Raw genomic sequence first — 15,897 nt, 5'->3', positions numbered from 1 at the left:
TTGGTTGCCAAACCAGATGAGAATGGTAAAGAATACAAAATTCGGTATAAATGCTTCATTTAGCATGAAAAGCATAAATAATAAAGTTCCATTTAAATATCTAAGTTGAAGGGTGCCTTTTTTTAGTGAAAATAAAAACAATTTTTAAATGAGAATGCAATACCTACCTTATTTCAAATAATTCGTTCAAACAATTAATTTTAAAATTCAAATTTAAAAGCAAATGAATTCAAGATCTAACCAACTGTAGTTTTGCTGGTTTACTACATTACCGACATCAGAAATCCTCCTAAAAACACGTAATAATCTCTCCTAAAAGTAAGCAATGATTTTCAAATTGATTGTAGTATCTCTCGTTTCTCATAACGTAAGCGCGTAACAATGATTATGAAACTGCTGATTGTACATAGTAGTTATTTCTTGTACTATGACATTGGGCGAATTTTATCTTATCAAATTTATTCAAGTCTATCTGTGATTAATCTTAAAATGCGTAATCGAATTTTTGTTTTGTTGTTGTTTTAATTGAGAACTTTAATCTATTAGTGGAATTTTTCTATATATTTGTTTCTTTTTTATCAGGTTTGACAGTAGTTCATGGCCTTGTCTATGAACTTACAAAAGTATCTTTGAAGTGTATGAAAATATTTATTTACACTATCTAGGAATGTCTATGAGATTGATAAAAATGAAAAAAAAAAAAAAAAAAAAAAATGATGAAAATAAAGAAAAGGAAAGAAAAAGAATTTTACTTTTTGCTGTAATGTTAAAAATAAAATACAGCAAAGCAATCATCAAAAGAACTAATTTGACTGTTTGCTTTGTAAAAATGGATTTAGCATATTGTTGATTACCAACTTATTAATTCCGCATGCAAGGAGTTAATTGGGATAATAGGGAAAGTATCTAACTATTGGCGAAAAGGCACAATGCAGATGCACTTGTTTAGTTATAGTTATGATTTATGAATAAGATTGGGATACTAGCATTTGTTATTTTATCGGTGAGTTGTGTGTGCTAATTTAATTTAACCAAGGAATAGGGCAATTTTAGGATTCGATATAAAAAATCAAACTCTACAATCAGACATGGCATTTATTACTATGATAAAGAATGTGAACAAAGTGGGTCTCGCAAATCCGTCTATTTGTCTATTATAACCCAGAGTTGTAAGAAATCATTTTTTTGAATGCATTTGTTTTCCATTACAAATTTAAAAAAATACTTATAGATATTCATTGCAAATAAAAAAAATTGCATTAAAAAATAATATCTGTTGCAACTGCAACTGAAAAAAAAATGCATTAAAACAAATTTTTATTGCAACTGAAAAACATTTGCATTGAAAATAAAATTTTTATTGCAAATAAAAATATTTTCTGCATTTTTTTTTTTTTTTTTTTTTTTTTTTTTTTTTTTGACGGGAGGAAATCTTCAAAAGACACTTGGCAGTATTCGACACCAAGTAGTGTGGGACTCTTAACCACTAAAACCACCTCTTTATCAGGACCAATCTTGAGAGATCGACATCAGATTTTTCTTTCTTAACTTTGTAAATAAAAATATTTTTTGCATTGAAAAAAAAAACAAAAAAATCAATGCAAAATTTCTTACAATGTTTACTATTTGGCCTTACATTAGGTTCAATATTATAGTTGAAATACTAATGTATGGTCAAATAGCCAAAATTGTAAGAAATTCAACGAATATTAAAAAAAATATTTAATGCACTCATTTTGCATTGATTTTTTTTTTTCAATGCAGAAAATATTTTTACATATTTCCAATAAAAATTTCCAATGCAAATATTTTTTAGTTGCAATAAAAATTATTTGTTTTAATGCATTTTTTTCAGTTGCAACAGATATTTTTTTTAATGCAATTTTTTTTATTTGCATTGCAATAAAGAAAATTTTTTATTTGCAATATAATTGTTTTTAATGCAAAATATTTTTACTTGCAATAAAAAATTTTTATTCAATGCAAACATTTTTCAGTCACAATACCATTTTTACTTGCTCTTTAGGGCAAGTATTGGTTTCGTGTAGAAAAAAAAAATCGAGTTTATAATCAAAACCAACATTACGATGATGGAGAAGATCAAAAAAGTAGTTTTCGTAATGCCGTCCGTCGGTCTGTGAGTGTGTGCGTCTGTGCGTCCATCTCTACATCGAGCCTAAACGGATGAATGGATTTGCTTGAAACTTGGTACAGATGATAAATCAATAGACCCGTTTTTTTTTTTATTTTTTTAATATCTCTTCTTTAATGCATATCTCCCATATAACGTTTTCGAGGTATTGCAACTTTCTCGAAAACGGCTCTAACGATTTCGATTAAATTTGGTGTACATAATACTCTTATTCATTCTAACAAAACTGCGTTTTTAGTTTTTCTTAAAAAGTTCGGAGAACGGAAATATGGCGTTGCCGTTTTTCAAAAATTGACATATTTTTTAAGTTCATATATTTCATCAAAGCATAAGTCAATTTTATTCAAAATTTACAGAAATCATTTTGAAGTGTCAAATGTAAAAAAAAAAATTAAAAAAGTTTTTGAAAAAAAATTTTTTTAACTTTCAATTTTTTTTTTTTTTTTTCTCGACACTAAACAAAATCTTAAATTTCCAATAGATATTTAAGATAAAGATACTTTGAACTACAAGAGCAAGTACGTGCGACCCAGTCGTGCATTTTATTTTTAATGCATAATTTTTTTATTTGCAATTAATATTTTTTTTAATGCATTTTTCTTTATTTACAATAAATATTTTTTTAATGCATTTTTCTTTATTTACAATAAATATTTTTTTTAAATTTTTTTCTAATTGACATTTTTACAACCCTGATTATGTTCTTGAACCGTTATTAACAGTGCCTGTTATAGAACCGTTTTCTTTGCCTTAGTTACTCAACCCATTTCCACTAAAATTTTGAAGAAAAGCGTTTAGGAAATTGTTATACTAAAGTTTCGCAAAACTAAAAAAAAACAACGATATCGAATAAAAAAAAAAAAAAAAAACAAATTCGATGTATTTTTTTGAAAAATCAATTTTTGAAAATAAATTTATTTAAAACTTAGTTTTTATCTGTCTATTAATAAATTATTAAAAAGTGCCGCACCAGTTTTTTTATTTTTGAAAATGTTTATAAATTCTTAATTACAAAAACTATTTTTTTAGACAACGGCTCTAACAATATAAAAATACAATAAAATGGTAAACTTTACTAAGAGGTCATGTCCTGTGCCATGAAATAAGGTCAAGTGAAATAAGACCAAGCTTAAGAAATTGACTATATTTCAGTTTTCAAAATAGAAATAAATCCAATTTTCAACAGTTTGCGAACAGTGGTCAATTTTTTTGGGTTGTTAAAATTAAATTATGTAGATTTGTATGGGAGCAATTTGTCTTCAGCTTTGTTTTCCACCAATTATAACAGGTAGAGTAGATAATGTTTTCGATTTTTACGTAATCCTAAAATACGTCCCTTTTTATGCGAAATGTTTCATTTATTTTTTTCCCAAATTACATGAAAATCTTAACCGTGAGACGTCGAATTGATTTTTGAAGAACTTATTTCACTGGGCCTTATTGCATGGCATCGACTCGAAAACAATTCAAAAACAAGTTTTATTATTTTACATTTCAAATGAAATTTCTTCTCAATTTTAATGTTTTGTAAGTATATACTCCTAAATTTATTATTTAAAAAAAAAAATTGCATACATCTTTTTATTGTTTTTAAAGTTTATTTTAATAAATTAGTTAAATACTCGTACATATGTATATCCTAATAGCCTCTTGTTTAGTTTCCATTCTCATAGTTACAGACAAGAGTAATGTACTACTCATTACTGCTAAATCAACAACTATTATTTTGTATTCTTGATGTATTCTTGCTGCTCAGCTCGTACATATACTGGACAAAGACCATCATTCCCGAGGGAGCTCTTTGATAGTCCAATATAACCCCTGCTGATGCATTCATAAGCTGTGAAGCTTTATAATTTCCTTTTCATTTGTTATGCTCTCCGATTATAGTGTTTCATGTCTATGGTTACGTTACCGGTACATTAACCTGCAAAGACAAAGTACAGACAATTGTTTTGTTGGGGTAAGATCGTAATTGTTATGATTTGATTTGAATTCCAAATGGAGATTGAATGTAAATATATTATAATTTCCCACTCGCCATAATATTGTTAAGCTTCCTATGCTTAACAATCTGTCTGTCACAAGTTCACATGACACTATGATGAGACCCATCTTAGAGAGGATACAGTGTAAGTAGATATATATGCTTCCTGATTGGTAGGTTGGGTATACCCAAAGACAACATTAGCTAAGAGTCCCAGTCACGCAAGTATTGTTCACTGAATATTATGAGAACTTATGTGTCATTCACATTCGTATAAATATATAACTTTATATACCTATTACATATCTAACCTACCTATGTGAAATGTTAGTTTTGTTGATATAGATTTCCAGGGAATTATCTATATTTGAAGTGGCAAAAGCAACATAGGTATACCTTTTGTTTTTTTGTTTTTTTTTTTTTTTTTGAATTTTGGTTGAAAGGTGCGATTGATAGCTTCTGTCATGACAACAACACGTATTTCCTTTAATAGGGCGCTAAGGAGTGAAAGTAATTTCATAGGTAACTTAAGGGTGGGTCGTAAGAAATAAGCAATTGTGGTGATGTGTTTTCGCTTAGGTACCTATATATGTTTTATTATTTTGTGAATTGTGAAGAAGTACAAAATTTTTCTTGAATAGGTTATTTGAACAATTTGGTATCATAAATATTAGGAAATTTGCCAAGATTTATCAAATATAAAATTTTCTCTAATTTAAGTAGCTCCTATTTGTCTTTGTTTTGGAGAAACTCTCTTTCGGTTCGGAGTAATTAATGGCAACATTTTACTCCATAAACTAGATAAATTGTGTGGTTCTTCTGACGAAAAATTTTCCACTATCATTTGGTCTAAAGCTACGTAAAGTTTCAATATTTCAAAAACAAGTGAAAAGTTTTATCCCAAATATTACAACAACAATCTTTATCTTGTTACACTTATTAGGCCGCAATTAAATACAACAACTGAAAAGTATCTTACAATAATTTGAAAATGCAGTTGAAGTTATTGGCAGCTGCTGGAGAATTTCGACATTGCAGTTTAAGACACATCTAATAGTAATTGTTGATATAAGAAAAAAACAGAAACTAGGTGTTTTTTGTATGAAAAAACCTGTTTGGGAAACCTTTAAGGGCGTGTGGTAGAGGGAAGGCTGAAAAATAGCTGGCTCAAACTTATATTTTCTAAACCAGGAATAGATATAGAAAGATAATTTGTTACCATCATACGGTTATACCTAACAGAAAATAAGTAATTAGGGTTTTTATTAGAAAAATGCACTTAAAAATGCTTTAAAGCGGTCTGGCGGGGGGAAAGCTCAAAAAGAAACTTGCGGTACCCACAGTTTCGAAATCAGGCGATTTTTTATGATTTTTTGGTGTATCATTTATTCGGTTATACCAAAACGCCAAAAGTTGATTTTTTTTACTGCACTTTGGATGCGTCTGGCAAGGGAAAGCTGAAAAAGATCACTGCCAGACTTTTTTCGTTGACATACTGTGGTGCATATCTAGATATGTGCACACTCGAATTTCGGTTATATCAAAACTGTCAAAATATGCTGCCGGCTCTTAGACTTAAAACAATAAAAAACGTAGTTAAAATTGGTTAAGATATAATGCCTTTAAAATACATAAACCGTATTTGTAAAATAAGAAAACTTTAAAAGCATAACACCAATAAGAAACGTATTTTTCAGACTTTTTTCGTAATTACTCATTTTTCCCGTTAAAAATATCTTGGAAAACTTCAGATTTGTTTTTAACACCCCAATTTAAAAACAAAAAATTTGAATTAGCAATGAGCATATAATTTTGTTTCAAATAACAAGTTAAGATACCTTTCGCATATTTACAAAACCCTATTAAAATTCTCATTTTTTCAACACGTTTACCCCAAATGTTTACGATTTTTTTTTATAATACTCTCATTGCATTGTGTTGTTTCATTAAGTCATAATTACAATAATACAAACTGGAGTTTTCTCCTTAACCACGCTGTTTCTATTTCTGTTCGAGTTCGACTGGACACTACTTGTAAAGATTCAGATCTCGAGTACTTTTCTATATCAATTTAAAAAAAGATATTAGATAATAATGTCCCCTCATTTAAAAGCCTTTGCCCTTACCAACATATCCTCCTCCTATCAAACCAAACTCTAATATAATCAAACATGTTTCATTTATTTGAGTGGTATCCTTTATTTAAGTACCGAAACATTATACATATTTGTTTTTTTTTTTTTTAATTATTTGTACAGTCTTATTTCGTTATCACGTAAAACTAATAATCCATTTAATTTTTTTCATTTCAGATACATCGTTCTTTGAAAAAATGGCTAACCACTGTTCTCCTAGCTTTAACTTAAAAGCTCTTTCAATTCCCTACGATATCGAATAAACACCTGTAATGGCTACCTGCTATACTATCATGCAACTTTAATCCTTCAATAAAAACTTTTTATACCTACTTTTTCCATAAAAAAAACTATTATAAGTTCAACTTTATAAAAAAAATGCCACACTTAACAAAATCTCTTTTCTACGTCATTGTAATATTTCAAATTTTGCTAAATATCACATGTATAAATTCAGCTGTCATAAGAAGAGAACAACGATCAATAACAACAAATGGAACATCATTCGGAATTTCCGATAAAGAATTAGATCCAGCAACAGCGATAGGATTGGAAAATGATGGAAATTTGTTACTTGACACATTATCAGTCACAGTCAAAAATGATGATGGTACAACGACGGAAAATTCGGTGCAAGATGCTTTAGTAACTACAACAATAGTTGGTGAAGATAAAAACAAAGAAGATACAACATTGACAGGATTAAGACTTGATGAAAACACAGTTGGTTTGTCCACTGATACTCAGCAAGAATCTTCAAAAGCTCCTATTGAAGATGGTTTCAAAAATAAGTCTGAAAAAAGTAAAAATGAAGATTCTACAACAACTGAAATAGAAGATAAATCCACATCTATTAAAATTTCAGAAACCACAACTAATAAAATTCCAGAAACAACAACGATATTAGCTAATATTGAAAATGACACAACTACCTCTAAAAATGATGATTCAATAACTATCGAAATTGAAACTTCAACTAATTTAAAAGCTAAATCAATTGATAAAGCTAATAACGAAGAAAAATTGGATTCAACTGTCAAAAATTTAGAAGACGATACAACAGTATTATCAACATTGCTAGAAAAAACAACAGACAGTGATCCAATTAATACAACAGTGGTTCCAAATTTAACTACTTCAACCGAAAAAGCAACTACAATCTCAGTTGAAACTGATTCAACAATCAAAACTACAGAATCAGTAACAAATTTTAAACTTGAAGAAGTTGATAAAGTAACCGAACCGTTACAAGTACAAAATGAACTCGTTGATACATCAACTGAATTATCTGTCAATGATATTCCCAAAACATTTGCTACAAAGAAAAACACCGAAAATTTAATTGAAGATGTAACATCCACTGAGTCAATTTTATTAATCAAAGATCAATCCACAATCAAACTGCCAGTTGATACCACTCAACTTCCAACATCAACTGAAATTTCTGATCAACATGACATTAAGACAATAATTCCAGACTTTAAAAGGTCAACAACAAACGAAACAAAAACCTCTAATTCCACTTCGACTGAAAAACGTGGTAAATACATTGCTCACAATTATAGTTCCTTAAATGAATTTAATTTGCCAAATACCAGTGACGTTTGGGCACTTGCAGGCTTGAGAACTGTTGGAAAGGCTAAATCTTCTGAGCTTCAAAATAGTGTTGAGACTTCTGAAGAAAAACCAGCCAATACTTCGATGGGAACTAAAAGTCTACATGATTGGACTCGTGTTATGGAGACTACACATGAAATGGAATCGAAATTAATTCCAAAAATAGTGGAAACTGCTGAAGAAAGTACTACTGAAGTAGTCTCACTTACTTCAGCCACTACTAATGCTGCAGAATCTAAAACAACTGTCAAATTAATAGAAGTAGCTACTGAAATAACCACTGAAAAGCCCGACATTGAGCTTGAAACAACCGAATCGAGAATGAGTTTAGAAAATGAAGTTGAACTTCCGACAACGAAAATTGAAGCAGAACCCACAACTATCAAATCTATCAGTTCAACTACCAAAATTGAAGAAGAACCCACAACTGTCAAATCTATCAGTTCAACAACCAAAATTGAAGAAGAAACCGTTCCCAACCCAACAGAATCTCAACAAACAACAAATAATGATTTAGAGACTTCAACTGTTAATTATGAGAACGCTGACAAAACTACAATAGATGACAATCCGCCAAAAGATACCGATTCCACTATCCCACCAACAACAACAACAACTGTCAGTTCTTTAAAACCTTTAACTATTCACGAGAAAATTATCGAAGAAAACAAAGTCGATGGTGATAGTTTTGAAAAAGAAACAATCTCACTACAACCAACTACGACCACAACAAACCTAACCTCTATACCTGAATTAATGACAGTGAAAAGTGAAACAACCGTGGATTCACATGTCAATAATGGCGAAATCACTCAAGAAGTAGCAAATGCCGGCACGACTTCTTTGCCAACCACATCGTTATCAGATTTCACTACATCGATACCATTTTTGACATCTACAGTAGCTATAACAAAGGAAACAATGGTGATTATGACAGATGTGACGACGACAACCGCTCCACCTGTCACATTTAATATGGATTATGAAGAAAATGCTACAAAAATGCCGTCACAAACAACTTCTCCAGCTCCAGTGACGATAGAATTATCATCATCTACAATACTACCACAAACAACACCTACAACAACAACTACAACAACGACAACAATACCAGCTGTTACTGTTATGGCAGCAACAACTGAAACACAAACAACGACGACTGAAGCACCACCATCACATACTCCCTCAATAATCAACAACAACAACGACAACAACGAAACGATGATGATACAAAAAACCAACAATAACTATAACGAATACGAGGTAGTGAATAAATCGACTGAAAATTACGCTGAAAACAGTTCTACCGAAGCTTTTGAAGCTACCACACGTGTCGGGTCGCAGCCGTTGTCAACAAATAACGCCGCCGAAGAAGATATAATATCTACGACGGAAGTAGATAAATTAGATGACACTTTAGAAATCACAACTGTAATTGTAACAGATTTTGAAGATAATAACGCTTACGATATTGAAACTACTACTGTCAATAGTACAGTTAGTACAGTGGCGCCCAACAAAACTTATTCAATCGAAACGGTTACGGTTAGTAACGCAGCTAGTAACGCAGCAGCTGTCAAAACGTCAACCACTGAAAATTTGGATCATATTGATCCGATTCATAAGAATTCGGATAACGCCGAAACGTCAATCGAGAGTAATGTCATCGATCCATTGCAAGTGGGCGGCGAAACATCTACGACGGCAACAACTACAACAACAACAACGGAGGAAAGCAATAATCAAGAGAATATGAAAATGCATTCTTCAACTGAAAGGGGGAATGATGGGGATGGGGTGGATTCTATCTTTTCGATAACAACAAAATTATTAACAACAACGACAACAACCTCCACCACCACTCCGAATTATGATGAATCAGCAACAACATTGGAATCGATATCGACAAAGAAAGAAGATGTATATTCAATTGTTCCAACAATTGACAATGGCAGTGGTGGTGGATTCCATGTTCCAAAATTGGTGCTCGATGATACAACCACCTTAATGCCACCTGGAGAAATTGGTATTGGTAATGGCTTACAACCAATGGACTCACCAGAAGCTCAGGAAACTGATGTCAATGTTATAATTGCCATATCAGTTAGTACAGTGGGTATTATTGCCCTCATATTGTTGGTGGCATTTTTGTATGTGATGCGGAAGAGACAAAAGCAAATGTCATATGGACAAAGATGTCGACCGGTCAGCTTGGATGCGTATAGTCTAGATAATGTTTCAGTGTATAATAGTGTGCGGAGGAAGGGGGCAACATTGAGGGCGTCCAAGCGTTCCTATGGGAATGTTGCTTTTGATGATCCTTCGCTGCGACACAATGTTTTAGGCACGCATGAGTTGGCTAGGTATGTGGAGAAGAAATCGAGCATATGGGAGGAGTTCAAAGAGGTGCCACAAATAATTGCTAGGGCTGATGAAGTGCCAGCAGGATGTGAAGATAAAAACAGGTATGTTGTAGCGAATAAGCTATAGGGTGTGACAAGCTATTAAGATTTTATACAAAAAAAAAATTGAAACAAAGGTTAGGTTAAATCATGCGGGAAACAAAAGTTGTATACATTTATAAGAGCTTATTAAAGTGTCTTAGTTTCGTTTGCAGGCGAGTTGAGTTTTAAATAACTATTTAAAGCTTTCAAGTACCTACTTTTAAAATTTTATTTTTCAGATATTACCGACATTAATGTAATAAATCTACTCGTATTTGATATTGATCACTTTCATTCTCGCTTAGCTGTGATTTGTTAGTAAGTCGCGCCCCACCAAGCGTAGGAAATTCAATTAACAAGGGTGTTTTTTTGTGATGAACATAATTAGCTGTGCCTGTGCGTACATTGATTTTCTTTCATTTATAGCATAAACGTTACCATTACCGGAACTGAAAGAAAACTACTAGTTCTGTAGTTAGACTTCGTACATACATAGGGTCAATGTGGGTAAATGTAAACAATTTCATGTCTTTTTTTTCTTTCGACTTTAGATTTTTATATGTTTTCACGGAACAACTTGAATGGTATCTACAAATGCAAATATGAAATGATGGCAATTCTTCTTTATAAATATAAACAAATATTTCCCAAATTGTTAACATTACTGTCAAATATGGCATTTTTACAAATACCCCACCATGTTTGTGTTTTTTTACAAATTCGGGGTAAATGTAAACGGTGGTTTAAAATTTAGAATTTCCTCTTTATCATATGGATAACAACTTGAAAAACGTTCAAGAAGGTATTTGACAAAAACTTTTTCAAATTACGATAAAAGTTTTTGTTTTCTTCATTTGATTCTTTATATAGGCGCCCAATATGCATCCTGAGCAGCTCTGAACGTCATATTTTTTGTTTTTTTTTACGTCAAAGACCGATTTGCAACATCATTCAATGAAAATGATGGTGTTGGCTACTTTAAAATGTGACTCCGCGGCACTTTAGCAATAGTAATTGACTAAAAATACGTTATTTTTATCAAAACCAATAATTTCAGCAAAAATATATGTCTATATTTACCTCCAGAATACGTTGTTTACATTTACCCATTATGAAAAATATTCTGGGGTAAATGTAAACACATGCAAATCGACATAAATGTCCTGTATTTTAAAATTTGCTTGTATCACATAGAATCTACATCAAAATTCAAAACTAAAAAGTATTTGCAAATTATACTGACTTAATTGAATCTCAAAAATATTTAATATTTCTGAAAGACTAACAACTTGTTTGGCACTTTAAAAAATTATCTTTCACGGAAAATACGCTCGTCGAATGAATACTCACTTGACAGCATTGAGTTTGACGTATAAGTTAAAAGATGCATGCGTCCGCGATTTGTACTTATGTATACGTCACAGAGACTTAACTGAAGCTTGTTATGAGCCATGTTCTCATTTACCCCTGTTTACATTTACCCACATTGACCCTACATTCGTTCAGTATTTAGAATGAAGGTTAAAATGTATGTACAACCTTGTTTATAAGAGCGATGTACTAGAACGAATGGGGAGTGTTATTATTTCGGTAAATTTTCATCAAATATCAACGACATTGTTACTCTGGTCAGCAAAATTAAATTTTTTTTTGTTACAGTAACCAAAAAATAATTTTAAATTTTTGGTGTCCTGGGCTAAAACCCGAAAAATTCTATCTCATCACGTTTGGAGATATTCCCATTAGGAAACTAAACAATCAGATTTTTTAAATAGTTTTTGAGGTAATGCTTTAGTTATTTTTCTAAAAAAAACTTTTTTTTTTAATCTTCTTAATCTTCTTCTTTGAGAAATCTTCAGAAAATTGCCACACGCTCAGACTTAACCTCAAAAACTATTAAAAAGCGGCAATTTTGACTTTCTATTGGAAATGTCTTTATAACGTAATGGGATAGAATTTTTCGGACAAGCGTATAGGACACAAAAACCTTTAGAAAAGTTTAATTTAGTTTTTATAACATAAACTTCGAAGTATGTATTGAAAAATTTTGATTCGCTACATCCTTAAATAACATTTCTTCATGTCTTCTATGCTTTTCATTTCATTTTTTTACTAATCCTGGATTTATAGATAGTAACGTGGAAGAAATTTAAATTGGGGATTTTGTATGGTACTTGCAGTCAAAAATTAAATATGACTAAAATACTGGATTAAGATTTTATTTTCGAAATATCTCGAAAAACTAACCAAAGTTTTTAAAACGGTTCTCTTTCCCCCGCTTTGCTACAAAATTGAATTATCCTTGTGTTATTAATTCAATTCAGGAGTTTGCGTAATTAATTTGATTTTTGATGAATAACAGCCCTATTCTGCTATTCGATTCACGTGAAATTCTAAAATAAGAAGCGTTTAAATGGGGGTTGAAATAAATAGATTTAAGCAATTTTTTCTTCCTTTGAATTGCTTAAATAGACGGAAACAACGTTTTGCCTTCGAAAGTTAAAGGTTTTTCAAAGCCAATTTGATGTGATACGGAAAGGAAAACTTTTGATTCACGTGAATCGAATAGCATAATAGGGCTGTTAGTCTTAGCTGAAAGTAAGAGCCAATGGAGAAACAATAAACGAACAACTAGAGAATCATGAAACGAATAATATATTTTCATAACAAACAACAAAAGTATTGAAAATAATTTAAAGTTTGAACAAGTAAAATTTATACAGTACATATCCTTTTTGATACCCACATAATTAATAACAACATTTACCACTGAATGGCTTTAATAATAAAAATACGTAATCATGACTCTTGGACGTTTGTCAATTCCCTGCAAGAGGCAACTTTCCTGAAAAATTTTTAAGATGGTTGAAACTGGATTTGAACGTATTCTTTATACTTATATCCTTCAGTGTACCAAATTTCATGAGTTTTCATCAAGGCACCATTTTAATGTTCAGCAAATAGTCTACTGCTTTTATTATTTGCTCTCCAAAAGCAAAAAAAAAAAATCTTTACAAAAAAATCTGTTAATAAAATGTTACACATACGCCACAGTGACCGTAAGTTTAAACTTTGAAAATTGATACAATTACACTTCATTGATTCTTTTAAGCTGTGATTAAGCAGAGTGAAGGCCAAAAAGTAAACGACTGCATTTTTCAGTTGCGTTTTTGGACAGATAGGAGACGACGCACGGGGAAGAATCTAGAGGTATTTCAGTAACAGTAAAATTGATTAAGCTTTCTTTAACTGGTGGTGGTCGAGAAAGAGACTTAACTTCAGATCAGTGCATTTCCAATATTCTAGTAAACCCATTCGTCATTCCTTCTTTGACAAAAATTCGTTGTAATACATGGTAACGCTCGGTACCTGCACGAGAACTTCTTAATTCCTTATTAAAACATGATTTGTTTTTAATTTTAATCAACTTCTACTTTGAACGTCTATATTCTACTACATTTAATTACATAGATCGGCGCGGCGCGGCGGCGCACACTGGGGATTTTGCGGAAAAAAGTCCAAAATTTAAAGTTCCTCGGAGAATATTTCAATAGTATTTCTAAATTCTAGAATAAAATCTGAATCAAAATCAGAAAGAATTACTAAAATCAGACTTGTAGTTTACTTTTAAGAGCTTTGTAAAGGGACAAGTTGTTGAAAGTATAAAAAACGAAGTGAAAATACCCTCAAATTAAAGCTGTGTAATTTTTTTTAGCTTGAGCCGACTCATACACTTTTATTTTTCCGTAAAGAAGCCATCGTTTGTCTATTGTAAATCGAAGAAATTATTAATTTTAAAGATGTTAATTATTTTATATAATTATTTAAAGAAAAGAGAAAAAAATGGCTTGATTTTTTCATATTTTTGTATATATTATTTTAGCTACACTTGCCTACAGTTAGAGACTATTAAAAACTTTTTCCTTATGAAATTCCCTTTCGATTAAGGCCAAATTTGGGTGCCACCAGGTGCCACTGCGTTTTTTATTGGCAATTGAAAACTTCATTTGGTCGCAAAAATCATTTTCTTAAAAATTACTTAAAATAACAAAAAAAAATATTAAAAATCAATGGTAACACTTACAGTTATAAATGATACTTTTTTTAAAAGTCAAAATATTAGGCTTAATTTGAGCTTTTAAATTAAGATCTTTAAGTGAATAGTTTTTGAAATAACCGATTTCAAAGTCAAAATTTTGAAAAAAAAAAAATAAAAAAAACATATCCAATACTATATTTGACAAGGCTGGGGATTTGAATTCAATTTGAATGATAAAGAACACTGCCTTAATTAATTCCTTACCAAACACTGAAAACCATATGTTTCTATGCCTTCTAGTTTTCGAGAAAATTGAAAAGTAAAAAATCTCCTTTTTGTCAGATTTTTGTTTTTTTTGGCAAGCTTGAAATTCTTATCCGAAAGACAAAAAGACAAGTAGAGAAAATAAAATTAATTCGTAACACATTTTTTTACAAATCTACTACAATAAAATTACATTTGATTTTTTGAACTTGGCTCCGAAAAATTAATTTTCGTTATATGTAACTGAAATGTATGTACATAATATATTGAAAACTATTCAAATTAAAAACGAGTGAAAAGGGATTATGCGTCTTATTATTATACATTTTATTAATAATGGGAATTTTAAGCATTTCATGCGAAGATCTAAGCAGAAATTGAAATTATTATTGAAAAATACAGATCATCTGACCCCTTCCTTTATTAAGAAGAATCAGAGTCATTTAATTGAGGAAAAAATGGCTCTCTTAAAAGAATAAACTTTTGAAAAATTTGTATAAAAAATGAAAAAAGTGTTTTTTTTTTTTAATAATTTTTAACTATAATTTGGGTTTTTTATTTTGCGTGGACGTGGACCTCGACAACAGTACCTACTATGAGTTATTCTTTTCCATTCAATGTATTTAAAATCGGTGAGGTGGTTCCAATACCTAATACAAAAAAATTTAAAAAAAAAATGCTATAAGTACAAGTAAATTGAGAATCGGAATTCTTTATTACTCTCACAAATTTTTTTAAAAGGGCGTGGCAGTGGGTGGAAATGAATAATAATAATTTCTTAAGACGAAAACTGTCATCCCTGAAAATTTCATCCTCATCTATTCAGTGGTTCAGTTTTTATTTAATTTTTTCCGCACTCCCATACAAATTTCCCCAGTGTGCGGCGTCCCGAGTAAACCAAGGAGACCTTGAACATATTTTTTAAAGTCATTTTTGAGATGAAGGTAACATTGGGACCTTTGAGTCTGTAAATTTCCATGTCCATCATTCCGAATCGAAGATTCATGGCTAAAATCTTTGCCTTAATGCTTGGTTGCTTCAGTTGAAAAAAAAACTAAAATTTTCACAAGAAGTGCTTTTATATTTTCTTTTTGTAAAAAAAAAAAGAAGTTTTAATATTGTTTGTATTTTTACACTTGTGTAATAATTTTATGAGATTAATGCAAAAAAAGTCATTACAATCTTAAACTATCCATTAAACTTAGATGCCTTGGATGATAGACATTCACACTTTTTGTTTTGTTTTTTTTTTTTGGTAG

General features: G+C 30.6%; 1 protein-coding gene across 1 annotated transcript in view; it reads left to right on the top strand.

Moving 5' to 3' along the window:
- The window catches only part of LOC129916804 (mucin-2), a 77,815-nt gene that overhangs the window by 51,185 nt on the left and 10,733 nt on the right, over positions 1 to 15,897 (top strand). The window contains exon 3 of the mRNA XM_055996948.1: positions 6,452 to 10,356. Coding sequence (XP_055852923.1) covers positions 6,653 to 10,356 — 3,704 coding nt within the window. The 5' untranslated portion in view covers positions 6,452 to 6,652. The remainder of the gene's footprint in view (positions 1 to 6,451; positions 10,357 to 15,897) is intronic.

This window comes from Episyrphus balteatus, chromosome 3 (assembly GCF_945859705.1).
Source record: "Episyrphus balteatus chromosome 3, idEpiBalt1.1, whole genome shotgun sequence".
NCBI lineage: Eukaryota > Metazoa > Arthropoda > Insecta > Diptera > Syrphidae > Episyrphus > Episyrphus balteatus.
This window is presented reverse-complemented; position numbering and strand designations above follow the sequence as displayed.